Source organism: Pan troglodytes, chromosome 5 (assembly GCF_028858775.2).
Source record: "Pan troglodytes isolate AG18354 chromosome 5, NHGRI_mPanTro3-v2.0_pri, whole genome shotgun sequence".
Classification (NCBI taxonomy): Eukaryota; Metazoa; Chordata; class Mammalia; order Primates; family Hominidae; genus Pan; species Pan troglodytes.
Genome location: NC_072403.2, coordinates 144,446,155 through 144,473,564, shown reverse-complemented (window position 1 = coordinate 144,473,564; position 27,410 = coordinate 144,446,155). Strand labels below are relative to the sequence as shown.

General features: G+C 39.3%; 2 protein-coding genes and 1 pseudogene across 2 annotated transcripts; 2 read left to right on the top strand and 1 right to left on the bottom strand.

Annotated features, from left to right (window-relative positions):
* On the top strand, positions 1,060-1,908 carry TAAR4 (trace amine associated receptor 4 pseudogene; annotated as a pseudogene).
* On the top strand, positions 6,696-7,709 carry TAAR5 (trace amine associated receptor 5). Its single transcript, NM_001009126.1, has one exon. It carries the CDS (start codon positions 6,696-6,698, stop codon positions 7,707-7,709), a length of 1,014 nt encoding a protein of 337 aa, NP_001009126.1.
* A 17,295-nt stretch (positions 7,710-25,004) lies between these two features.
* Positions 25,005-26,042, bottom strand: TAAR6 (trace amine associated receptor 6). Its single transcript, NM_001009125.1, has one exon. The coding sequence runs from the start codon at positions 26,040-26,042 to the stop codon at positions 25,005-25,007; it is 1,038 nt and encodes a 345-aa protein (NP_001009125.1).
* Positions 26,043-27,410: the final 1,368 nt, after the last annotated feature.

Below are 27,410 nucleotides of genomic sequence, written 5' to 3'. Positions count from 1 at the left end.
CCTTAGATCACATTCGTCACCAGAATTACACATCCAGCTCCAGCACTGGAAAAAACAAATCAAACCATGTCATACTCTGGATGAGTCAGTCCCATTATTTTCACATTACAAGGGCAATGGCATTAATTATACAAAATGATAGATTAAACAATGAGCACTCACACGTATCACATTTGTTACGACTATAAGACGAAAACAGGGGGAAAGGACCTCAACTTGAGCTTGAATTCATGAATACAGCTGCTAAATGAAAGGAGATAAGCCACAGATTTATAGAATCTGTTATTTGTGGGTTTTTCCTTTATATTTTTGATTATTCACCTATAACTTTGTGATCCTCAGTATATTTTTAATTTGCTATAATATAGCTCAAAACTCTAAAAACTATGTTGTTCTCCATACTGGAGAGATAAATGTTTCCTTAATCGAATAGTATGTCATAAGTGGCAGGATGGAAAACATTGGAAAATGCTCACACATAAAGTTAAAAAGGAAGCATCAGCATAATATTCAGATCATAATTATTGTTTAAGCTAAGCATTAAATAATAGTTCCACAGTTTTTCATAATCCTTGAGGAGATTTTATTGTTTAAAAACTGTCCAATATAAGCGAGACAGGAAAAACTCAATCTGCCTACGGATTTGGAATCCTGAGTAAGGTTAATATTAGGGCAACTGGAACATGCGTTCACCTGCATGCAGACTCTCAGCCCTCCCCTAGAATCAGAATCTGTGTTTTAAAAAGATCCCTAGGTGACTTGTATGCATGCAAAGCTTTAGGAAGCAGTGCTCCTGGTCAGTAGGGAATTCATATTTGGATTGTACATGCAGGCTTAGTTTGGCCTCTGAAAAAAGCTGTGCTGCTGGTGATTTGTATTGTTGTATTGTGTCTTTCTCACACAGAACTGAGAGGAACACAGCACTTTTGAACAAGATTCATAGTACCCATGAGACAAAGATGATGAATTTGCCTGACCCTCAGAACCCCCCAACAGTACAATTTTGCTTTAGTTCAGTTAACAATTCATGCCCTAGAAATGTGAGGCCAGTGCAGAGTGTCTGGGCCATGTACCTGGTCATGATCGGGTCTATAGTGATGACAATGCTGGGCAACATGATCGTAATGATTTCCATCGCTCACTTCAAGCAGCTCCACTCCCCGACCAACTTCTTGATCCTCTCCATGGCCATCACTGACTTTTTGCTGAGCTGTGTGGTCATGCCCTTCAGTGTGATCAGATCCATTGAGTCCTGCTGGTATTTTGGAGACCTCTTTTGCAAAGTCCACAGCTGCTGTGACATCATGCTCTGCACCACCTCCATTTTTCACCTCTGCCTCATCTCAGTTGACCGTTACTATGCTGTTTGCGACCCATTGCAATATGTCACCAGAATTACCATCCCTGTCATAGAACTCTTTCTACTCATCAGTTGGTCCATTCCCATCTTTTTTGCCTTTGGCCTGGTATTCTCAAAACTAAACATAATTGGTGCAGAAGAGTTTGTTGCAGCCATTGATTGCACAGGTTTGTGTGTGTTAATATTTAATAAGCTCTGGGGGGGTACTGGCCTCCTTTATAGCTTTCTTTCTCCCCGGGACAACCATGGTGGGAATTTACATACATATTTTTACAGTAGCCAGGAAGCATGCCATGCAAATTGGCACAGGTTCTAGGACTAAACAGGCTGGGTCAAAAAGCAAAAAAAAAGTCATCCTCTAAAACAGAAAGCAAGGCCACCAGGACCTTAGGCATAGTCATGGGAGTGTTTGTGTTGTGCTGGCTGCCCTTCTTTGTCTTGACGATCACAAATCCTTTCATTAATTTTACAACCCCTGAAGATCTGTACAATGTCTTCCTCTGGCTGGGCTATTTCAACTCCGCTTTCAACCCCATTTTATATGGCATGTTTTATCCTTGGTTTCGCAAGGCATTGAGGATGATTGTCACAGGCATGATCTTCCTCCCTGACTCTTCCACCCTAAGCCTGTTTTCTGCCCATGCTTAGGCTGTGTTCATCATTCAATAGGACTCTTTTCTGGTGGGGAATCTTGGATGCCCTTTCTCCACACAAGTAGGGGCATGAATTGACCAAATAAGGAGATCCTTCCAGTTGGCGTAGTGAACATCTAGGTAGGAGTTATAGATGAGCCTTCCAGGTATACTAAAGCTACCAAAGAGGTCCATTTCTGGGTTTTGGGGAAAGACAACTCCAATAAAAAGAGTCTCTCCCAAGTCTTACTGACTCCTGAGATTCCAAATTAGGGATCTAGAATTTTAGTCTTTTGGCTTAAATCATATAGAGATTTTCTTACTTTAACTTGAAAACATCAGATGCAAAAGCAAAGTTGGTTTCCACAATCATTGACAGCCATGTATATCTGAGTTTATCTAAATCTTTCTTGAGATTGTTGTTGCTTGTTAGGGAAGTGGGAGAGAGCCTGGGCATACAGGAAGTCTGAGTTATGGAGCATGCTAGTGATGCGGAAAGGGAGAAAGACACAGACAGTTGTAGTTACTTCCAATTGTAATGATTTTGGCTTAAACCCCTTTTCAGAAAGAACTGATGTGAGATTTGCAATATTTGATAAAATTGGACTGTCTTACTAAATGAGAAAAATGAATAAAGAGTTTGGGAAAATATGCTTTCTTTCTCCCAATATACACTTTAGATCCATGTATGTATGCAGCCTGTGTGTACACATAGTGGGGATGCGTCCATGTCTTTCATGTGTGTACATATATTCATTATCCTCCCAGACTGAACTTTACAAGGGTGTCCACAAACATTAGCTCAATAGTTTCTCAAAACAGCTCCAAATGCTCTTCCTAGGCTAGGCCAAGGAGAGTGAAGCAGCCATTTTCATTCCTAAACCAAATCTCCTCTTCCCAGGACTCAACTAAGTTGAGCAGAGTAACCATTATCTCAGGGGGAATGGTAATTTCCATGACACTTGCTGTCTGTATTAAAAGTCACTCGGTTCAACGAACATTTATTGAGCACCTACTATGTGCCAAGTGTTGCTCTGATTGTGGTTCAGAGATAAATAAAACTCAAACCCTGGCCTCAAGGGAATTTTGACTTCGTAGGAGGGACCATAGCCACTCAGTTACACTACAGGGTAATATGTGTTGTGACAGAGCCAGGCACAAGAAGCCATGAGAGCATGGCAGAGGAAAATTTAGCCTGACATGGGGTTGTGGAGAGACTGCCTGCATTTTTGACCAAAGACTGTAGCATCAGGTTTTGTAAGGGAACCAGAGCCTCTATTAGAGTCAAGGGAAAGCTGGGGAAGTGGAGTTAGAGCATCAGAGAAGGGGTCACTAAGCCAACTTCCTGAAGATCGGCATGAGGAAGCAAGTTTGAGCAAGTACTTTCACCCACTGAAGTGAAATTGCAAAGACAGGGCATGTGGCAAAGTCTGTGGTAAGCTGTTGCCCCTGGGTAGCTACTGTTCTGTGGTCCTTACCCAGGAATTCAGTGGTAGATCTGGGACCACTGTTGCTTAGCAATGTCAGCAGAGAGAAAGAAGAGCCGGGTGCAGAGTAGAGCTAGGCCAAGTGTAACTTATAAATAAGAACTTATAAATAAGAAGTTAACTGGCTTATGGTTCTGCAGGCTGTACAGGAAGAATGGCTGGGGAGGCCTCAGGGAATTTACAATTATGGCAGAAGGCAAAGGGAAAGCAGGCACATCTTACATGGCTGAAGCAGGAGGAAGAGGCAGAAGGGAGGTGCTACACACTTGTAAACAACTAGATCTCGTGATAACTCATTCACTATCAAAAGAACAGCACCAAAGGGGAAATCTACCCCCATGATCCAAGCACCTCCCACCAGGCCCCACCTCCAACACTGAGGATTATAATTTGACATGAGATTTACACGGGGACACAGACCCAAATCATATCAGACAGATTTTGAGGAATCAAGAATTATTCTGTCCTATGTGCTCTCAAAGGCAGGCAAAGACCGTCCATAGACAACAGGCTATAGAAAGAGAATCTCTGAACCTGAGTGAAGTCTGCCAGTTTGAGCTTGTACTAAGAACACTTCCATCTGGCTTCATAATTTCAGGTTATCATAATTAGCACAGCCTCATTATAATCGATTTTGTTAAAGTTGGTGGTAATTTGAAAACAAATTTGGTTTCTAGTAAGTAAAGTGCAGAGGAGGCTACACATGATGCAGCGGGGAGATTTAAAAGAAATAGAAATGTTCCTTTATTCAAGACCTTTAGCAGCTTGCTGCAACATTAATGAATCCCTAAGGTAAGCAGGAAACCTTAGTAGATCCAGAATCCAATTACTTTTGCCTGTGATTGTTATGTAATAGAATGTATTTCTAAAAGTCAGTGGAAGAAGGGATAAGAGCCCTAACTTGGGAAGGTTAACAGTTATCTGCACTAGATATCCACTCGAACTCTTGTCTGCCCAACTCAACTTTCTACATGCCAGAGACTTCACTTTATGAATTTTAACTCATTAATATTCACAAGATTGTGACACAGATCATGTATTATATTCAATTAATAGATGAGAAAACTGGACACAGTGGTGTTAAGTAATCTGAGACATAGAGATCATACAATTGTGGTACATATGACATTTTAGTAGGTCTGATGTAATCTATCCCAGAAAGGAAAACCTTTCCCTGTTTCTTCTTCAGCCTTATTCCAGCTACAGGACACTTGTTTGTATTTTTCACAAGTTCTTGGTCAAATTAAATATAAAGCCATAGGACTCCTTAGCCAATTATATGTGGATTATGACTTTTAAGCTAAAGGGGTTTCAAGGTACCTAGTAATGCAATATCCTTCCTTGTGTCTGATTAAGTTCTGGAGCCAGATATGTATTTCCACACATATGAAGCTGGCATAAGGCAAGATTCCAGCGGTCGCCAGGCTATAGGGAGCTTTGCCTTGGAAAACACTGGGTTTAGCCATGGATTTGTAGAGAAAGGAGAGGTGCATACCAACCTCCTTCCTTCTTTTTGACCTGCCCCACCTCCTCTTCCAGGCCCCTCTGGCAGATGTAATTTGGTGTCACCTCTAGAATTCTGTCATTTTTGCAACTTTAGTTTGACTGATACTGTGAAATGGTTTCTCTGTAACCATAAAGAGGCATACCAGCTTCTAAGATATCAAGAGGCAGAGAGCAGAATACGATTCAACATGTTATTTACCTTGATAATATCCCTGTGAAATCAAGTTACACAGGTATAATTGTACCTACTCTTACCAATGGGGAAGCAGAGAGAGAGGTTAGGTATGGCATAAGAAAGGATGAAACAGGAATTTAACTATTCTTCCTCCAGGTGAACTGCTTCATCTACCATGCTTTCTTTCACCATCACAAAATATAGTGCTCAAAAAACACATAATGATGAATCCTGTGTGGAAGTCACAAACCACCCCTTCATGAACCAAAAAAACCCATGATCAATTATTCTCAACTATTTCTCATGTTGAGAGAAATATACACAAATAATCCTAAAGCAGAAGAGAAATAAGAAACTCACTAAAAATGAAATTAGAAAATATATAGCAGCCATTAGCAGGCAAGAATACCTTCAAAACATCCCAGAACTGAAAAATTAAAAAAGAATATACACATCCACCGTCTTTAAATTTTATCTCTAATTAATTGTCAGGGTAAGTGATTCTGTATTGAGGAGGAACCTTAAACAACTGAGACTTGCAAATAGTGCAAACTAGGTCCCATGGTGCCTCTTCACAGCTTATTTGTATCATAGCACATGGAGGAGTAGTTTCTACTGAGAGTATAAAATCGTTAATTGCACACCTGTCATTGTGGCCAACAGAAGAGTACTCTGACATTCCCTGTGTCCACCTGCTCCAAGAAACATTTTTTCCCAGGAAGGGATTCTGATTCCTACCTGTGTAAGTAACTTAGAAACTCTGAATTCAATATATTAGGACTTGGTTAATAGTTCACAGACTTACGTTAAGATGTTAAATAGATAAAATCATTTTGCCTATCAAATAGTTATACCAAGATGTGTAAACACTTTGTGTTATCATCATAAAATGTGCAGCATTTAAAGCTAAAATAGAGCAATTTTCTACTCTTTTAATTATTAATATTTGCATGCTGAATTCTTCTCTTGGGAAGAGTTGGCACGTAGCTAAAAATCTTAATCTGCTAACTTTATTGTCAATGTATGTAATTCTTAAAGAGAGAAGCTAGAAGTTACACTTTTTCCAAGGAATAATTTATTAACAAGAATTAATTGGTCACTTGGTTCAGATCTTTGCTTTAAATTTCACTTTACATTTGACAAAAAATACCTTATCAAAATGTAAGAGATATTCTCTATTATTTAATACTACCTATGGATATAATCAAGCTTTCTTTGAGGAAACATTCAGCTTACATCCTTCTTTTCTTTCTTTAAGAATACTATCTACACTAGTTTTAAAGTGCCTAGTCATATAAACTAGGGCTAGCAGAAGTAACTCTCATGAAACCTTGAATACTATGCTGCATTTGATTTTCAGGGCACATTTGATTCAGTACCCAGGGGCACTGTACTAGGTTCCAAACTGTACTTTAGTTTCTTCCTCTTCGTTTCACTCTGTGATTATTTAGCAGACAGATTTTTTTTTTTTTTTTTTTTGCCCTCCAGTGGAGAAGGTGGCCAGTTCTCAGACAGAGGAAGAGTAGAAATCATAAATGAGAGCTGTCTTCATCCAAGGTGCTGAAGAGCACCCTGCGGCATTCTGCTACCAGGTGAATGGGTCTTGCCCCAGGACAGTACATACTCTGGGCATCCAGTTGGTCATCTACCTGGCCTGTGCAGCAGGCATGCTGATTATCGTGCTAGGGAATTTATTTGTGGCATTTGCTGTGTCCTACTTCAAAGCGCTTCACACGCCCACCAACTTCTTGCTGCTCTCCCTGGCCCTGGCTGACATGTTTCTGGGTCTGCTGGTGCTGCCCCTCAGCACCATTCGCTCAGTGGAGAGCTGCTGGTTCTTCGGGGACTTCCTCTGCCGCCTGCACACCTACCTGGACCCCCTCTTCTGCCTCACCTCCATCTTCCATCTCTGTTTCATTTCCATTGACCGCCACTGTGCCATCTGTGACCCCCTGCTCTATCCCTCCAAGTTCACAGTGAGGGTGGCTCTCAGGTACATCCTGGCAGGATGGGGGGTGCCCGCAGCATACACTTCCTTATTCCTCTACACAGATGTGGTAGAGACAAGGCTCAGCCAGTGGCTGGAAGAGATGCCTTGTGTGGGCAGTTGCCAGCTGCTGCTCAATAAATTTTGGGGCTGGTTAAACTTCCCTTTGTTCTTTGTCCCCTGCCTCATTATGATCAGCTTGTATGTGAAGATCTTTGTGGTTGCTACCAGACAGGCTCAGCAGATTACCACATTGAGCAAAAACCTGGCTGGGGCTGCCAAGCATGACAGAAAAGCTGCCAAGACCCTGGGCATTGCTGTGGGCATATACCTCTTGTGCTGGCTGCCCTTCACCATAGACACGATGGTCGACAGCCTCCTTCACTTTATCACACCCCCACTTGTCTTTGACATCTTTATCTGGTTTGCTTACTTCAACTCAGCCTGCAATCCCATCATCTATGTCTTTTCCTACCAGTGGTTTCGGAAGGCACTGAAACTGACGCTGAGCCAGAAGGTCTTCTCACCGCAGACACGCACTGTTGATTTGTACCAAGAATGATTCCTTCTACTAAATGCAGGCAAGGAGTAGGACCTCACAGGAAAGATAAGTGGCACTGTGACCGTGGGCTGTGTGGTATTGAGTTTGTGGGCATGCTTCCAGGACAGCATGGGTTAAGTAGAAGAGAAAGACAAGCTCCTTAACTTGGAAAGGGATAAAGCACTCCCCACATTCAATGTTATATATATATATATATATATATATATATATATATATATATACACACGTATATATATATACGTATATATATTTATTATACTTTAAGTTCTAGGGTACATGTGCACAACGTGCAGGTTTGTTACATACGTATGCATGTGCCATGTTGGTGCACTGCACCCATTAACGTCATTTACATTAGGTATATCTCCTAATGCTATCCCTCCCCCCTCCCCCCACCCCACAACAGGCTGCGGTGTGTGATGTTCCCCTTCCTGTGTCCAAGTGTTCTCATTGTTCAATTCCCACCTATGAGTAAGAACATGCAGTGTTTGGTTTTTTGTCCTTGCGATAGTTTGCTGAGAATGATGGTTTCCAGCTTCATCCATGTCCCTACAAAGGACATGATCTCATCCTTTTTTATGGCTGCATAGTATTCCATGGTGTATATGTGCCACATTTTCTTAATCCAGTCTGTCATTGTTGGACATTTGGGTTGGTTCCAAGTCTTTGCTCTTGTGAATAGTGCTGCAATAAACATACGTGTGCATGTGTCTTTGTAGCAGCATGATTTATATTCCTTTGGGTATATACCCAGTAATGGGATGGCTGGGTCAAATGGTATTTCTAGTTCTAGATCCCTGAGGAATCGCCACACTGACTTCCACAATGGTTGAAATAGTTTACAGTCCCACCAACAGTGTAAAAGTGTTATTTTTTATAGTACGTTGGAGGAAAAGGAGAGCAAGAAATCATCTTAATATCCACTGGATAAGCCAGAACACTGTGCACATATTTGGTTCCTCATTCATTGCTTCCTTGAAACAACTAGGATGCAACAACGGAAGGAACAGAGCCCTGAGGTCTCGCTTTCTGAGATCTCACACTGGTTCTGCCACACAGAGCAGCCAAGAGAGATTTCAGCAATCTTTGAATCCTCCCTCCTCCCACCACAGATGGGAGTTTCCTCATCTAAAATAAGGTGTTTGTAATATTTCCTTTCTACTGTGTTCTTAAGTGAAAATATGGCATAATCTAACTTCAGGAAACCTAGTTTGAATCATAATTTCGCTTCATATTTCATAATCATAATCAATTGTTTAGAATGTCTCTTCCTCAAAATGTTCATTTTAGAAACCTCGTCTCCTAAAAACCCAAGCACTAAGCAGATTTGTCAGCCAGGTTTGTCCATTGTGATAATCACTGAGTAAAAGCATCATATTCTTGAAGGAATGTTTTTTCTTATCTTTTTGAATAATTTAAACCTGAACATAGTTGGAATATTTTGTTAAGTGATAATTATCCACATCTTTCCGTTTTATTATTTCTTTCTTTAAATTTTTCTCACACAAGTTAGACTGGCTATCTTTCCAGGAACACCAGTACATGTTTTTGTTTTTGTTTTTGCTTTTTATATAAACAAGTCCCCATGCCACGTGCTTGCTCGGAATTGAACCAAATGTTTCTCAGCAGCAATTACTAGTAAGGGCACTAGCACCTTTATGTACAGCCTGCCTGTCTTCTCCTGAATATTTTCCTAAAGCCTCTAATCACCATTCCTTTATATTTATTACTGAGATTTTTTCAAATTAATAATTGCTTACTTGAAAAACTTCTTTATAAATTAGTTCAAAGCCTCAAAGCCTCTCCACTACAGATGCACAGATAGCTGTAGCTATAGATGCAGATACAGGTGTATCAATCTCAATAGGTAAACTTAGACAATGAAGGAGGGAATGTGTTTCAAGAGCAATTCATATGTCAATAGTCAGATAAGTAGACGTTAAACAAATACTTAAAACAATCATTCACATGTCAATAATAATCACTAAAGGAGTGGCCGGGCGCGGTGGCTCACGCCTTTAATCCCAGCACTTTGGGAGGCCAAGGCGGACGGATCACCTGAGGTCAGGAGTTCAAGACCAGCCTGATCAACATGGAGAAACCCTGTCTCTACTAAAAATACAAAATTCGCTGGGCGTGGTGGCACATGCCTGTAATCCCAGCTACTCGGGAGGCTGAGGCAGGAGAACCGCTTGAACCCGGGAGGCAGAGGTTGTGGTGAGCCAAGATTGTGCCATTGCACTCCAGCCTGGGCAAAAAGAGTGAAACTCTGTCTCAAAGTGATAATAATAATAATACTGGTAATAATAATAATAATAATTGAAGGAGTAAATATCTTATTTTGTCAATGAAGTTAGCTAAAATGGGTTTATTCTGTTTATTTATATATAGATATATGGAGAGAGAGAGAAGTGCTATTAACCCCAAACTTTCCTCCTTATTTAAAAATAATTGTTGTAAAAATATTTTTCCACGTATTCTTTAGTGCTTCATTTTTCTTTGGAATTAATTATAGTTTATTTTTTGTTAACTCTTAGGCATTATTAAATAATTAAATTACAGATGAATTATAAACTAAAACTTATCCTAGTATATATAGTTTTGAGTTATTAAGAAGCTAGAAATACTATGCCTTTTGTATAACAATAAATATAATTTGCAACCTATAAGTGAGTCATTACTTTAAAAAGCATATTTTTCTCTTGCCTTTCTAGAAATAAGCCACCCCATTCCCAATCAACTGGGCATAGCAGTCTCCATATTGGAAGTAAAAGATCCAGCTGCTTCACAAGGTGGAGCTCTGAACTAGTCACTTCAACAGAAGCAAGAAATGATTCTGCTTCTTGCACATATTATTGTTTCCTGTTAGGTGGAGAAGGCTGCCTTAGCCAGATAGGCCCTCAATGAAGAGAAGGGAAGCAACTAACAGTTACTGAGAACCTATGATGTTCTGCATCTTACTTAATGCCTATAAACCTGTGAGGTGGATATTATTACCCTTACAGGGCACACAGATGAGGCACGCAAAGATCTGGTAATCTACCTTGGCATCCTTACTTGAAAATTCTTAATCTATCTTCTTACTTGAAAGCTGTTAACCTGTCTACTATTTCTCTGAAATATTAGGGAAATCTGGACAGCTAATAAATCTGTGAATAGGACTAACACTGAAAAGCAGATAGGAGACTCCAGTTTCCAGTGAATCACAGAAACACAAGGACATGCGTGTCATGATACAATGTTTGCATCACCAAAGAACCAGGGGAGAATGAGAAAAAGAATCGCACCTTCAGTGGACACCACAAACGGAAGCGTGAGCTGATGGTTGGAGAGGGGAAGCACCCGACCCCAGGATTTGAAGCCCAGCTCTTTCATCCTCTTCGATAGGAGAACAGAATGTAAGAAGCAAATCTGTTGCACCCAGAAAATTGGGTTAGGCCCTTGGACAAATGAAAGCATATACTCAATGACATTCTCTTGAGATCTTAGTAGAATGTCTGTGGTGATAATAACCCTTACTCATTCTCCCTAGTTGAGTGAGAGTTAACCACATGTAAGGCAAGTGTTATCGATTTTTTGTGCCATGGACGTTTTTGACACTCTAGTAAAGACCACAGACCCCTACTCATGATGAAAACTTTTGAGGGAATAAAGTTTTTTTAAAAAACATGGAATTATAAAGAAAAACAATTGTTAAAATATAATTATGTAACTATCTTAGAAATAGTCAAATTTGTAATATAATCATACATGTGCTTCTTTTTGAAAGCATCAGATAACAAGATCTGCTGACAGGTACAATAAAACTACTGTAATTTCAGAGTCGTGATGAGCATAAATGAAATTTTATAATATCTGCAACAACTATATTGAGATATGAAACTATTAATTTCTATTGGTGACAAACAGGAGAGGTAGTGCTAATACCACTGTGGTTTTGCCTATATTTAAAATGGAAGGAGGTGATAAAATTTCAGATGGAGGTTAGTAAATATAAAGATAAAATTTTTTCCTATGTAAGTTTAGGGACCTCCTGATTTAAGAATTTCCTTTAAATGTGAACACTGGGACATTCTTCTGAGCATGAATGCTTTGTGATCATATGTGAATAGAAGGCGGTGACAGTCACACTTCACCATTAACTGCTGAAAGGCTGAAGCCTCATAAAAAATCATCTTTATCAAGAGCATTCAACTGGAAGATTACTTGACAAGCACAATCATTTCTTGGTGCTTTTGTGCTTGCTTAGAATTTTTTGGTATTTAAAAAAAAATCCTGCTTCATTAAATGTATCAGCATGGTTGTAAATTTCATGATAGGTCTTTCTTGTTTTATATAAACCTGATCATTATATTTTTCTACAAAGACCTCTCAACTTAATTATATTGTTTTCCTACAACTTAGTCAAACCACATTATAACTCATCCCAGCTGGCAGCGTGTGTAAGTATGTAATACACTTGAGTGTATGTGTGTATGAGTAGAAATAGCTGTGTATGTGTATGAGTATATGTTGTGTGTATGCGTAGAAATATATGACCTATATGCCATATAGATGGACAAAGGTTCTGAGGAAGGCAATTTCCCTAGCAAGTTCCCCTCTGTATCGCTTCTGATTCACTCTGTTTTATAAAGTTAGTTCTGTAGAGAGCATCGAGAATCAAGAGGTCACACTAACAGCAGCCTACAAAGTGAGAGAGAGAATGAGGCCCCTTCTCCTATGCAGAGCTTTATAGGTTGCATATCTTGTCTCTGGAACTCTGATGGCTGTAACGTTGGAAATGTAGAGGAAACCTCTGACCACCAAAGAGAAGGGATTCACCATCCTCAGAGCTGGCCCTGGGCACCTATCGTATGTTGCCACTAAGAGGTTTGTTTTCTACACTTTCCACCTCTATTTTATGCTCTTTTCCCACTGTAGTTTCCCTCACTCTTTACTTTCTTGGAAGGAGCAAATGTCTCAGACCCACTGATTTTGGGCTTGGTTATGTGACTTGCCTCGATCAATCAACACAGACTGATGTGGCACTTGTTATATTCAAACAGAAGCTTTAAATATAATTGCATGGCTCAGTCCAACTTTTGCACTTCTTCGTTCTGCCCTGAGAACAGATTGTCTCAGTCAGAGCTGCTCCTTTAGCCTGGGTCCTAGAGTAAGAAGATGAGAAGAGCAGACCCACAATTAACCCGCAGCTGGAGCAGAGCTGTAGCCATCCTGCAGCCCTGATGGAATGTAAGCAAAAATAAATGTTTATTGTCATAAACCACTGAAAGTCTGTTTGTTGGGCTGGAAAGTTGACTAATTATAGGCAAAATCCCTGTGTCTGTCCCATGCTGCCTCTGCCTATTCTGTTTCTGTCCTGCTAACATTGAAAGTACCTGCCAGTGTGAAGAGTGACCTTTCTCAATTTCCACACCTTGACCTCACCTAAGTGTATTGTAAGGGGCAATACCAGTGATCCTGGAATAGTTTCAATTCACAGGGCAGGCAATTTTCCTGCCTGCCTATTCAATTCTTCCCTCCTCGAGAGGGCTTGGACATCCACTGTGAACCTGGGTCCTGAACAGAAAGCCCAGGAGCTCTGAAAGCCTTGCATATGTGGCTGGAGGTCCGGAGTGCATGGCCTTGAATTACTTCTCCCGGGGCTTAGGTTTGAAGAAGTGCAATATTACTTCAGATACTTCAAATGTGATTTTTGTCAGCCTCTCTATGTTTATTGAAAACCTGCTATGTGCAGAATGTGATGCTAAAATCTGTTGAATCCAAAATTCCAGAAATGTCAACACTGCACCCAAAAAGCTTTCAGTCCAAAGGAATAGAAATAACTATAAGTAAGAGCAAACAAAGCAGTGTAAAATCAGTTCTCAACAAAGGTAGAAGAAAGAGCTACAGTGATCACAGGAGGGAGTTGTGGCTTATTTCTAGAGGGGCCAGTACTCAAAAGCAAGAGCTGAGGAGTCAGACAGGCCTGGACAATTTCAGATTTAACCCTTTCCATTTCCTGTGTCTTGGGTGAGTTGCCTCTCCTTAGCCTCAGGTTTCTCATCTGAAAAATGAAGATAGTAACACCTACCTCATTGTGTTGTGAAAATGAGGTGAGATAATCATGTGAATAAACCAACTGTTGAAGTACTTGGCACACAGTAAGTGTTCCATAAATTGTCACAATCACAAAGACTTAATTTAAAAAGAAGTGGAATTTGGACTGGGTTTTAAAGATAGGTCGCTTCCCAATGGGTATAAAAGGTAGAAAAATATACTTTGAAGTTAAACCAAAAGAGCGGTATACAAACTAATAGCTACTTAAAACCGCCTTTACTAAACTTGAGTGCTTATTCAAAAAATCTGCAAAGGGGCTAAGTTCAGGTAGGTTAAGATGGTTGTTCGAAATTCATACAGTCAGCAAGGAAAAGAGCTGAGACTTAAACCGTCTGTGCTCTCTTGAAGTGTCTGTGTGATTTCTGGAACACCACTCTTCCTCTTTTCCAGGAGCAAAATTTAAAGGACTTAGCTGGGTTGAGTCTTGCTGGACATGGTTAAGGTTGACAGAGTTGAATAATTTAATATATTTAAGAAAATACAGATGATTTTTTTTAATTTTCTTTTTAAAATAAGTTCTTTGGTTTATAAACATTATAACTCATTGCATATGTACGTAATTTAGGAAATGCCCAAAAGCACAGAGAAGAAAAGAATTTTTTCCTAACTCCCACTTTCTAGAGAAAACTGCTGTCAATGTTTTATATGTTCTAGTCCTTCCACTCAAAGCATGCTGCTTTGAAATACAGTTCATTGATTGTATTTCTCTATATTTATTTTTCTGCGGGTTTGTGATAATTTGTGAGGCTGATATTCATTTTCTGATTTCCAGGAGAGGGTCATAGTGATAGACTGAATTAAGGATTCCATGTATGTCAGCATGGCAGGGATGGAAATGGGACAGACCTGAACACCGTCCTTGCTAAAAGATGAATTGTAGCAAAGGTGCTGTGCTAGTTTCCCATTGCTGCAGTAACAAATCACCACAAATATAGTGGTTTAAAACAACAACAAAAAAATATTATATAGTTCTGGAGGTCAGAAATCTGAACTGGGCTTTATAGGGCTAAAATTAAGATGTCAGCAGGGCTGTGTTCCTTCCAGAGGCTCCAGAGGAGACTCTGTTCCACATCTTTTCTGGCTTCTAGGGGCTGCCTGCGTTCCTTGGCTTGTGGCTGCAACACTCTGACCTCTGTTTCCATTATTGCATCTCATCTGACCCAGGCCCTCTTGCCTCCCTCTTTCCCTCATAAGAACTCTTGTATTATATAGAGTCCATATTGATAATCCAGGGTAATCTTCACATCTCAAAATCTTTAATTAAATTACACCAACAAAGGTGCTTTGACCAAGCAAGGTAACATATTAACAGGTTCTGGGAATTAGGATATGGGCATGTTTGGGGGAGAGGGGATGGTGCTGCCTACCACAGGCCCCTAGGGTGTTCTTCCCTTCTATTTAATCCAAGACCTTATATCTTCACTATCAATTACTTTGAGTGCTGTACTATCAAAGCCACACATTCCCACATGCTCCTGACTTAAAAATTGACTGAATTCTCTTGACTTCCAGTTACACACGCTAATTCAATTCTAGCTTGAAAAAATGTGGCTTTAGCCTGAAAGCACAGCACAGCTACTAAATGACACTAAAGAAAGCACAACTTCAAGCAGGGAGACATTTCAGTGCTTGGGTGTGTTAAGGGCAGCTTTCTAGATAACACCAACCATCCTGAGGAACAATCAGTAGCTTAGATGGGTTTGACTCAAGTCCTCATGTAGTTAAGCGATGGGAAAGGAGAATTTATTTCATTGACCTGTTGCTTCCACAACTCAATCCAAGCCCTATTTCTGTGTGTTCTTTTATTTCAGGAAAAAGACATTAGGAGAAAAAAAACTCCCCAGGTCTCAGCACTACTTTTTTCTGTGAGTCCCAGGTAGTTCATGTTCTGCTGCTACCGTGGTGCTGGTTACCCTGGCCTCTGACACTGAGTTCCACCACAGTCGTCACTACTCTTTTTCTCTCCCCAAGTTTTCAAACTGCTCCACTTTGTACTCCAGGTGACTCTCCTGCAATATGTGGCAACTCAGTCAGGCAAACTTAGATCATCTGCTTCCTAACTGATGGTCTTTGATGGTAAATGTAGCATGGCATTTGAAAGTTTGTGTATGAAAGTCTCGGGGTAGAACTCTGTACAATGCCACTCTCTGCTACATTCTGACACTTACAGACACTCCTGATCCTAGTCATTTGGTACATTCCAGACCTGTCTTTCATTCATGCTTTCAGGTGAATTCCTTGCCTGCTGGGAGCTCATTTTCCAATACTGCTGCCCCTCACAGTGCTTGGGGTAATCTTTTCTCTTTTTGTTGTTTTTGATGGTTTCCATCTAACCCCATGATCAAATCTGTGAATTCCAGTCCCAGTGTTGGCTTGACCATCTCTCAAGTAACTTGGGTTATCATCAAAATCGGCTTCTGAGAGCTAGCCTTAGCACACCAAACTCCACTGTGGGTACACAGAGAAAGCCCTGCTATGTTACTCACATGTGCTTGTATTAGAATTTCTAGGACTGGAAGGAACTTTAGTGGCCATGGATTGGAGTTACATTATTTCACATTAAGGTCCAATAAGATAAACTGACTTGTCTGAAGTCCCACAAACCTTGATTGGCAGAGACAGGACCTAAAATCCAGAAACCTAATGTTTGGCCAGAACAATTTCCGTCACCTCAATCTTGCTTTGAAGGAGGATTACACAGTAGGTGAAAGTAGGACCTTTATAGTTAACAGAGCTGGCTCCAAATCCCAGTCTGCCTCTTACCAACACTGCTCTGGGCCATGTTGCTTGAAATGTGTAGGCTTCAGAAAGAGTGCAAGCTGGAAAATAGCTTAGAGGTTTCTCTGAAAATGACTAGCAAGCAAAGGTATGTTTAATAGTAACATGAAACTCATGAATGGTTCAGATCTCAGGTCTCAAATATTTTCCAATAAACTTTTTTTTTTTTTTGAGACAGTCTTGCTTTGTGACCCAGGCTGGAGTGCAGTGGCGTGATTGCAGCTCACCGCAACCTCAGCCTTCAGGGTTCAAAGGACTCTTGTGCCTCAGCTTCCCAAGTAGCTAGGATTACAGGTGTGCACCACCATGCCAGGCTAATTTTTTTGTATTTTTAGTAGAGATGGGGTTTAACTATTATTGGCCAGGCTGATCTCTAACTCCTGGCCTCAAGTGATCCATCTGCCTTAGCCTCCCAAAGTGCTGGGATTTTACAGGTGTGAGCCACCACGCCCAGCCCCAATAAACTCTTTAGGAAGATTTTTTTTTATTTCAGAGAGTGAGTCTTTTGAAATAGTTTTCTATGATTGAGTTTTATTGATTAAGTTCTAAGAATGAAAAGGCTTGCTGAACACTAGATGTTAAGAGATTTAGTGGCACATTCAACGAGTCTTCAGATAAGGCCGACCTAGCTATTTTATTCTTTTAAAAATGCATCTAAGGCTGGGCACAGTGGCTCAAATCTGTAGTCCCAGCACTTCAGGAGGCCAAAATGGGAGTATTGCTTGAAGTCGTGTTTGAGACCAACCTGGGCAACAAAACGAGATCCCTTTTCTACAAAAATAAATTTTTTAAAAAATTAGCCAGGCGTGGCCGCACACACCTGTAGCCCCAGCTACATGGGAGTGTCACCTGAGCCCAGGAGTTTGAGACTGCATTGAGCTATGATCATGCCACTGTACCCCAGCCTAGGTCACAGCAAGACCCTACCCCACCCCAAAAAAGCTTATAAAAAGAATGCATTTTTCCAGGCTTAATAACTAGGTAATGAGTTGATAGGTGCAGCAAACCACCATGGCACACATTTACCTATGTAAGAAAACTGCACATCCAGCACATGTACCCCAGAACTTTATAAAAAAAAAGAATACATTTAATGTATCCTCCCAATGCTGGGGAATCTATTTCTATTTTATTTATTCACTCATTTATTTACTCAACTGACCAAAGTAAAACAACAACAAGGGAGCAAAGAAATAAAACACCAGTACAAACTGTCTGATTTACTCATAGTGATACTTCAGCAAGTATCTGACCTCCTACAGCTTACATGTCATTAGGAGACAGACAGTTAAAACACAAGAAAATAAACAGATGAATAAGATTGTAACACATTCTGATATGTACAATTAAGGAAATGATATAAAAACAAGGTGAGTAAAAGAATAAAAAATAGATAACAACATTAGCCGAGATCTTGATTTTTCTGAGGGAGTGATGTTAAAGATGAGACCTGTGTAAGGAACCAGCTCTGTGAAGATCTGAGGACTGAGTGATCCAGCAGATGAAAAACCCTGTGCGAATCTCCTGAGCGACCTAGTACAATAGATGGGATAGCCAGTGCACAGCTCCTGAGGCATCCTGTGGGGGGTAGCCAAGGGGCTGGGATTGGACAAATATATCTGGAGCATAACAAGTAAGGGGAGAGCAGAATAGGTAGTGGGTAGAGAGTTGTGCAGGGCTAAGACTATGCAAAGCCTCATAGATCAGAATCACAGAGTTAGAATTTTATTCCAAACACAACAGAAATTAGGCTTTGGGTTTTGAATTATGAATTCACCGTAGCCCACAGAGACCAAGATCTGATGCTGGGGCTGGTCAGGGGTCTATAGGACCTAGTGGGTTTTTCTGTGTTTGCTGCTGTGGTTAAAATTAGCCATAGCATCCCCTGCCCTCCATCTCATAGCTCTGCATTGTGACTCCATTAGCCATCTGGTAGAGGGCAGCCCTACTAGTGAAATATTAATTGTTCTTGCATTTAAGTCTTTAATCTGTCTTGAGTTAATTCTTGTATAGGATGTAAGGAAGGGGCCCAGTTTCAATTTTTTTGCATATGGCTAGCCAGTTCTTCCAGCACCATTTATTAAATGGGGAATACTTTCCCAATAGCTTGTTTTTTTGTCAAGTTTGTTGAAGACCAGATGATTGTAGATGTATGGTTTTATTTCTGAGTTCTCTATTCTGTTCCATTGGTCTATGTGCCGGTTTTGTACCAGTACCATGCTGTTTTGGTTACTGTAGCCCTGTAGTATAGTTTGAAGTTGGGTCGCTTGATGCCTCTTTTGTTTTGTTCTTTTTGCTTAGGATTGGCCTGGCTATACAAGCTTTTTTTTAGTTCCATGTGAATTTTAAAATCATTTTTTCTAATTCTGTGAAGAATGTCAACAGTAGTTTAATGGGAATAGCATTGAATCTATAAATTGCTTTGGGCAATATGGCCATTTCCATGATATTGATTCTTCAGTAGGAGCTGAACAATAAGAATTCGTGGACACAGGGAGGGGAGCATCACACACTGGGGCCTGTTGAAAGAGGGTAAGTTGGGGGCAGAGAGCATTAGGGAAAATAGCTAATGCATGCCAGGCTTAATACCTAGGTGATGGGTTGATAGGTGCAACAAACCACCACGGCACATGTTTACCTATGTAACAAACCTGCACATCCTGCACATGTACCTTGAAATGTAAAATTAAAAAATATGCCTTTACATGTTTCTACTGATTGCTCCAAGACAATAACAACCAGGCTATTGCAAATTCTGGGGACTCTGTCCCTGGTGCTGACCCACTGTGTGATCTCTAGCAAGATATCTTTGTCCCATAATAGGACTGGCTGTCTGGCTCTGCTTGTAACCACTACCTTTTGGGAAATATTGAAAACTCTACTAAAGCGATTGAGTCTCATTCATTCTCATCACTTCCGCATTGTCAACAGGGCATTTACTATGTAACACATATATAGTATGTTCATTGGCTGAAAAATTAATACTAAATAATACAAAAGGAGAAGTTTAAGAAAAAGATGGTATAGAGGTCTTTGAGACAACCTGTTATTTTTTCCATTCTCTTTTTCTCAGTTCACTTTCTTATGGATTTATACAGCAAATACTTGTGAGAGAATTTGGTAAGAAGTTTTATTTTCACTTGTTGGATTTCATTTTCCAGATTACTTCATGTGGCAGAAATGCTTATTTCTCACCTAACAACCAATGGGTTAATTTCCTCCATAGCATCAGAATCTTCTCTCCCTTGAGGAAACTGAAGTTGTCAAGTAGGGCTTCAGAGAGCCCCTCTTCCTAGGCCTTCCTCCTCCCTATTTCCAGGAACATGTGTGATTTGGCTGGAACTCCTGTAGTCACTTTGGAACCATTAGACAAGCATCAGGAAAATCTGTACAGCATCTTTGACTCTAACATACTTGAGTCAGCCAGCCGAAGCCAGCAACTATCTCACTTAGACTTAATATTGATTAAAATAAACACTAATGAGTTTAAAATATTTTCTGCCAAATTCAAACCCTGAGAGATACATCATTCACACAGTGTGATGACCCATTCAGTAAAACAGTGTTTGGAAGAGGCCTTTGTGTGCAGCAAACATTGTGCTTATCGTCCTGCTTTTTTCAAGCCATTAGGTGGACTGTCTGCTTGGTTCTGGCTAATAGATTTAAGTGTTCATGTGTTCTTTCAGGCTGAAGTATAGAAGTCTCTTGTTGAAAAGATGGAGCCATAAAATCAAAGCAGCCTGCACTATGTTGAGGACAATTGCCCTGATATCTCCTCAGACTCATAGTGGACTTCACATGAGCAGGACATAAACCTTTGTTGTGTTAAGCCACAGATTTAGTTGAGGTCGTTTTCACTTCAGCCAATTCTAGTCTATGCCCAACTTAGGAACAGTGTATCCATGACCTATAATTGGCCCCAAAGGTATGGAACCCCCAGAATAGTACACTAAATATTGTGTGTATGTGATTGTGTGCATTTTTCTTGAGAGAGAATACATAGATTTCAGCATATTTCAATGTAACTATGATCTAAAAATTATCAAGAACCACTGACTTATGAGAGAAACTCTAAATGCTAAATATCTTCTTGTGGATAGCATTTATTTAACTGTACTTCTTTGTAATATCCCTTATTGCTTGTCCTAAACTCTCATTTCCATGTTGAGAAAAAAAATTGAGCTTAGAATTTAAATAATTTGGGTTCAAAGTATTGCAAAGATTTTTTGCTAACTGTATAACTTTTTTTTTTTTTGAGACAGAATCTCACTTTGTTTCTAGATGCAATCACTGCTCACTGCAGCCTCAAACTCCTGGGTTCAAGTGATCCTCCCACCTGAGCCTCCTGAGTAGCTGGGACTACAGGCATTCACCACCACGCCTGGCTAACTTTTTCATTTTTAGTACAGACAAGGTCTCACTATGTTGCCCAGGCTGGTATCAAACACCTGAACTCAAGTGATCCTCCCACCTCAGCTTCCCAAAATGCTGGGATTACAGGCTTGAGCAACTGCACCTAGCCTACTAGCTGTATAATTTCATGCAAGTTAATTTGTTTCTCTCTGAGTCCCAATTTCCTCATTTATAAAATGACCAGAATATAAGATTAATATGAGTTTTGTACCTCTGTTTTTAAACATCAATTGCTAAATAAATATTATTTAACTTTTACCATAGTTCATATATATTTACTTCATTGTTTATGTTTATGCATTGTCTCCCCATCTTGATTTTTAAGTCCTGGAGGGCTAGAATTGTCCTATGGCTCATTTTTGTTTTCTCTAGAGTAGTGCTGTCCAATAGAAATATAATTTAAGCTACATACATAATTTTACATTTTTCTAGTAGCCACATTTTAAAAAGTAAAAAGAGAAAAGAGAAATTAATCTAAATAATATATTTTAATTTAACCCAATACAACCCAAAATTGATAATTTCAACATGTAATCAATATTTTAAAAAGAGACATCTTACATTCTTTTGTTTGTCTTTGAAATCTGATATATAAATTCTACCTATAGAATATCTCAGCTCAGACTAGCCACATTTCAAGTCCTCAATAACCACATGTTGCTCATGGCTACCATACTGGACAGTGCAGATATAGGGCTTAAAATAGTATGTTGATTGATGGATAGATTGATTGTGACTCTCTTACACAAATGGTGTGCTTTAGGCCGACTGATCTTATTGGCTATCCTTTTTTGTATGCTTAATTGCATTTGATGCACCACTAAATTTATACCTTTCATGAGATTTTTATTCTGCCTAGAAATTCCTTTTCTACTATTTTTTTTTTCTATTTAAACCAACCCTCCACTGCTTAGCTGGTGATTATATTCTAAGTTCTCCATGGAACCTTCTGAGATTTTTCAGTCTGCAGCATCCAGTCCCTCCTTCAAAGTCACATAATTTATCCCATTTTACATACTGTACAATTTATCTTATACATCATAATTGACAAAAAAAACCATGTTATGAGTGTTTACTCATTATTATACTATGGGTTGGAAAACCATCTCTACCTTTTAGAAATATAAATTGAATGAAGTATATTGTATGTAAAAGACCAAAAGACCAATACAAGGTTAATAATACATTTGGTAAGAACCAAATCAACGATAGAGATGGTGTTCCTTAAATATTTTCCTTGGACAATAGCTCTGTTATTGAGCTCCTCATATCAAAAGAGTCCCCATGGTTTAATAAATGTTTAGAATGCACATTTAAACAAAATTGGACAGGTTTTTGCTAAAACAGGACTTCTCAGAGTCTTTAATATGCCAATATACAGTGTTCTCCAAGAACAGAAAACAGTATGCAACAGTTCCAAAACATTGTTGAATCAGAAATCTTTTTCCTTGGAGCATTTTATGTGATGACTGTTTTGTAAAGCCTCATTTGAGAAATGTTTCTTAGAAAACAATGAAAATTATGGGAGTTGAAACTTGAGCAGAGAGGGGAGAATGTCTCCAAACCACAATGGAGGATGCCCAGGAGAAGTAGAGGTGCAGGGTTTGGATGCCAACCTTGGGAGGGTTTAAAAGCGTGACTACTTCTTGCTTCTTGGTGGTTGTTTAGTTGTTTTATTTTCTTTCTTTCTTTCTTTTTTTTTTTTTTTGATAGAGTTTCACTCTGTCACCCAGGCTGGAGTACAGTGGCATGATCTCGGCTCACTGCAACCTCCACCTCCCAGGTTCAAGAGATTCTCCTGCCTCAGCCTCCCGAGAAGCTGGGACTACAGGCACGTGCCACCACGCCCAGATAGTTTTTGTATTTTTAGTAGAGACGGGGTTTCACCCTGTTAGCCAGGCTGTTCTCGATCTTTTGACCTTGTGATCCACCCACCTTGGCCTCCCAAAGTGCTGGGATTACAGGCGTGACCCACCACGCCCAGCCTAGTTGTTTTATTTTCATATTCCCTGAACACTTTGCACTTTCTCAGTTTCTTTGCTCATGCCTGAAAATCCCTTCCCATCCTTTCCCTCCTACAAAAATCCTTCTTAAAATTTAAGGCCCTACTTAAATGCCACTTCTTTAATACATCTCCTTCATTTTCCATCCAGGTCTGAATTCTCCTTTCTCCTGTGTTCCTTAAACCCATCCTTTTATAGCTTAAACTCCCATGCATTCCAAGTCTTAATTACTGGTATTTTGGGTTTTGCCACAAAATATTCTAAGTTCCTGGTTTTCTATTCCTGATCACACTGAACCAAGAGTCTAGTACACACTCAGTCTTCAAAGATATATTCAGAATGAATAAATGAAGAATGACTGTAAGGATAAGTGCTTTGCTGTCTTCACATAGACAGGCCAGAAACTTTATCAAGCAGGAATTGTGTACTCTATATTTTTTGAATAAACTTTTAATTTCAGAATAGTTGTAGAATTACTGAAAAATTACAAAGATAGTAATGAGAATTCCTATATACCTTGCAAGTAGTTTCTCATTAACATCTTAAACTCGTATAGTACATTTGTGATAATTAATGATCCAATATTGTTATCAATATAGCAATAAAATTTCCATTCATTATTCGGATTTCCTCACTTCCCCTAATGTCCCTTTTCTTTCTAGCTTTCCATTTAGGATGCCATACTACGTTTAGTTGTCATGTCTTCTTAGTTTCCTGTAGATCATGACAGTTTCTCATACTTTATTTTAGATGACTGACAGTTTTGAGAAATACTGATCAAATATTATGCAGAATATTCCTCGATAAAGTTTTGTCTGACATTTTTCTCATGACTACATGGGGGTTATGGATTTGGGGAAGAAAGGACATAGAGGTAAAAGCCATAATAGCCACATGCCTTACTACTACTGATATTGAACCTTAATTACCTGATTGAGCTAGTGTTCGCCCTTTTTAAAATTTTCAGTGACCAACATTGCTTCTTGCCAGAGTCACAGCTTATTAAAGACAAAAATGGGAATGTTATGCCTGTGTCTAAGGCATCTAGCACTGATTTCAATACAATATAGGCACAGGTTTCATGTTTGGTAAATGGAAAAAACATGGATGAATACCTGAATGCTTCTCATTGATGTATATTCCACATGGCTTCTAAATCTTGCAAATTCCTTGCTGTAATTAAGTTTTACTATAGAAAAAAAAGAAAAGAAAGCTAGAGACTGCACTTGAAAGATATCCTCCCTAAAGGAACAAGTAATGTTCAATGTGTATGAACTGAATAATGTAACATAGGGCTCTATTCATATCAACTCTTTAAACAGTTTTGTGCAATAGCAAGAACAGCAGCCAAATAATCATCCTAACATCATTCTGGGAAGTACAGTGGTTTCTGCTTCCCACTTTGGGGGAGGAAATAATTACAAGAATGACAGTAACTGGTTTGACAATTACAACAGCCTGGTCAAGATGATGTCTTCATTTGCAAATTGCCCCATACACCCGGAGATCTCTCCCAAGATTGAATAAATTAAATTAATACCTAAAAGGACTCCTGTGGTAAAATAACCAAAGCAAAAGAAACCAATAATTTGATAAAGGCTATTCACAAATGAAATTTTTGGCAGGCTGGGAAAGAGTAGAAAGCTTTGTAAAGAAAAGAAGAAAGGGAATAAATAAATTAAAAAAAACAGAAATATTTTTAGGAAAAATACCAGAGCAGAGGGAAGAGTCAATGGATTAAAAGACGAAAAGTGTCTGCAGGGAGTGGGATATGCTGAGCTCTAAAGCAGTTAACAAATAGGAATTTAACATTTGTTAGCCAAGTAAATACTTTTGCAGAAGGGACAGGAAAGTGCACATCTTAACAAGACTGAAAAACATTGATTTGTTTTTCATTTGAAGAGCAATTTATTTGCTATTCATTCATAGTCTTACTTGATTTTTAAAAACTCATTTCGCTTGGTAATTTTAAAGGTATCCTGAACTTCGTCTATCCAACTGCTTATATATGTTCAGAAAACAAATTCATGGTTGCTGAACTGTTCTTTAAAACCTGACCAGTTACAATAACTTTTATTGCTTTCCTAAACCATGGGTAAAATAAAGCATAAATCAAAGGATTCATGGCTGAGTTATAATAAGCACACCAACAGCAAATCTCATAAATATAGGCAGGGGTTATAAAGCCCATAAAGGCATCAATTAATGAATCAATGCTATATGGTAACCATGAAATCATAAATGCTACCACTGTGACCCCCAGGGTTTTAGCTGCTTTTCTCTCTCTCCTGGCCACTCTGGCTTTGTAACTCTCTGAGGATGATTCTGTCTTGCTACCAGTATTTTCTATCTTTTTCGCCTGTCGTCTAGCCACAAGAAATATGTTACCATACAGAATTATCATAATAAAGGTAGGTATAAAGAAGGATAGACAATCTATCAACACCCAGTTTTGATTTACAACGGTCTGACAACCTCCTATACAGTTTAGGGCATCAGATAATTCCTCCAGCCCATCGTCATAGACACCTGTGTAGAACACAGCACCGCTGTACATGAGGGGCAGGATCCAGGACACGCTGATGCAAATTCCTGACACAGATACGGTGAACTTGGTAGGATAGACCAGGGGGTCAGTAACCGCAATGTACCTGTCGATGGAGATGAAGCACAAGTGAAAGAGAGAAGAGTAACAAAATGCCACATCACAGCAGGTGTGGAAAGTACAAAAACTTCTCCCAAAATACCAGCAGCTCTCCACGGTCCTGACCATGCTGAAGGGCATCACAGTCACACCCACTAAGAAATCAGCGCAGGCCAGAGAGGCAACGAGAAAATTGGTCGGAGAGTGCAGCTGCTTGAAATGGAGGATTGAAATCATCACCAGGAGGTTTCCAAACACAGCCAACACAGCCCCAAAGCCAAACACTATGTACAGAATCACCCGGGATCCAGGCGAGTAGAGGGTTTCCACACAGGACCCATTCACGTTCGGGTAGCACAGCTGCACAGCCACCAGCAGGGATGAGTTGCTGCTCATAACGCTGTTATTTACATATGGAGAAGTTTTGTCCTTGTTGATTATCACAAAAAATACAGGATTGTTCCTGATTTTCAGTGCTCCTGCGGAAAAAAAAACACATATTCACCAGGATGCCAGGGGAAATGATCAGATATTATCTCTAATATAATTTTTCAAGTTTCCATTTTTATTATAAATCACAAATGTTTATGACAAAATAAAATTTGACAAAAATTATATTGCACAAGATTATTGGAGATTGTTTCAACTGATAAATGTCTCATGCTCTTAATTTGATAAAATTCCTTTTGGTTATAAATATCCTTTCATATTTTATTTTTACCTTTTGAGTTTCTCTGTGCAACAGTCGCTGATATGGAATGTAATTATGGAGCTGAAAGATCACTTCCTGTTACCTTTATCTCTGCTATCTGTCCTGCATTACTGCCTTAAAGATGAAGTCCTTTTAGCTAAATAAATGCCTTCAATGGGAAAATCCCTCGATGGAATCCCTGTAGTGCGAGGTGTGAACTAGTATGATTATTTTCAACAGTGATTACTAGGAAAGTTATTCTACAAAACAGGTCTCTACTCTATATTAAATTCTATTATCATTATTGTTTTAGGCCAAAGATTTGTTTTTCCTTAGTGCATAGACTTGAACCATTCCCTTGTTCCCAATCATAACTTAGCTACCCGGGTTTTTGTTACAAAGATGCAACAGGGTGTAAATAGTAAGCATCAATACTTGGCACTTTCTCTTCTGTTAAGAATCAATTTTCCATTTGCATTGGTTACCAAAAAGCAGAAATTATTATAATGCATAGTGAGGGGAGCTTGAGATTGATAAAATATATTGCATGAAAGCATTAAAGAACGACATGCTGTTTAGACACACCGGCATTTCTGAGATGCTGGTGGAAAGACCAGTCCTCTTCTCAAGACATTGTTACTGGGAACACATCTGCAATGTGTCTGCATCCACATGACAAATGGGCAGTGAGCCCTCTCTCTCTGACTACACATTTGTTTGCAATTCCTGGTGACTGGCCTTTGTGCTCCCGATGCTAAAAGTAGTCAAAAAAATAAGAATAATGAACAGGAAACTGGAAAATGGGAAGAGAATCCTCAGTAATGTTCCCAACCCTGGAATGTAAAGACACTGCAGAGTGAAGAAAATATTGTTATTATTATATTATTGTCTTCCTGAAGAAGGGTTCAACTCTCTTTCCAGTACAGGGCTGTGACTTTAGAGACATTTGTGAACTTGCTTTTCAAGTTATAAAGAGTGATAAGTATTATTATTAATCAATCTCGCTATCTGATTCCTACTCAATAAAATTAACACTCTTAACCAAGTAATTTTCAGATTCTTCTTAATATTTT

Bases quoted from the DNA above. Each gene is read 5' to 3' on its own strand.
- TAAR5 (NM_001009126.1), top strand. From the start codon at position 6,696: ATGAGAGCTGTCTTCATCCAAGGTGCTGAAGAGCACCCTGCGGCATTC.
- TAAR6 (NM_001009125.1), bottom strand. From the start codon at position 26,042: ATGAGCAGCAACTCATCCCTGCTGGTGGCTGTGCAGCTGTGCTACCCG.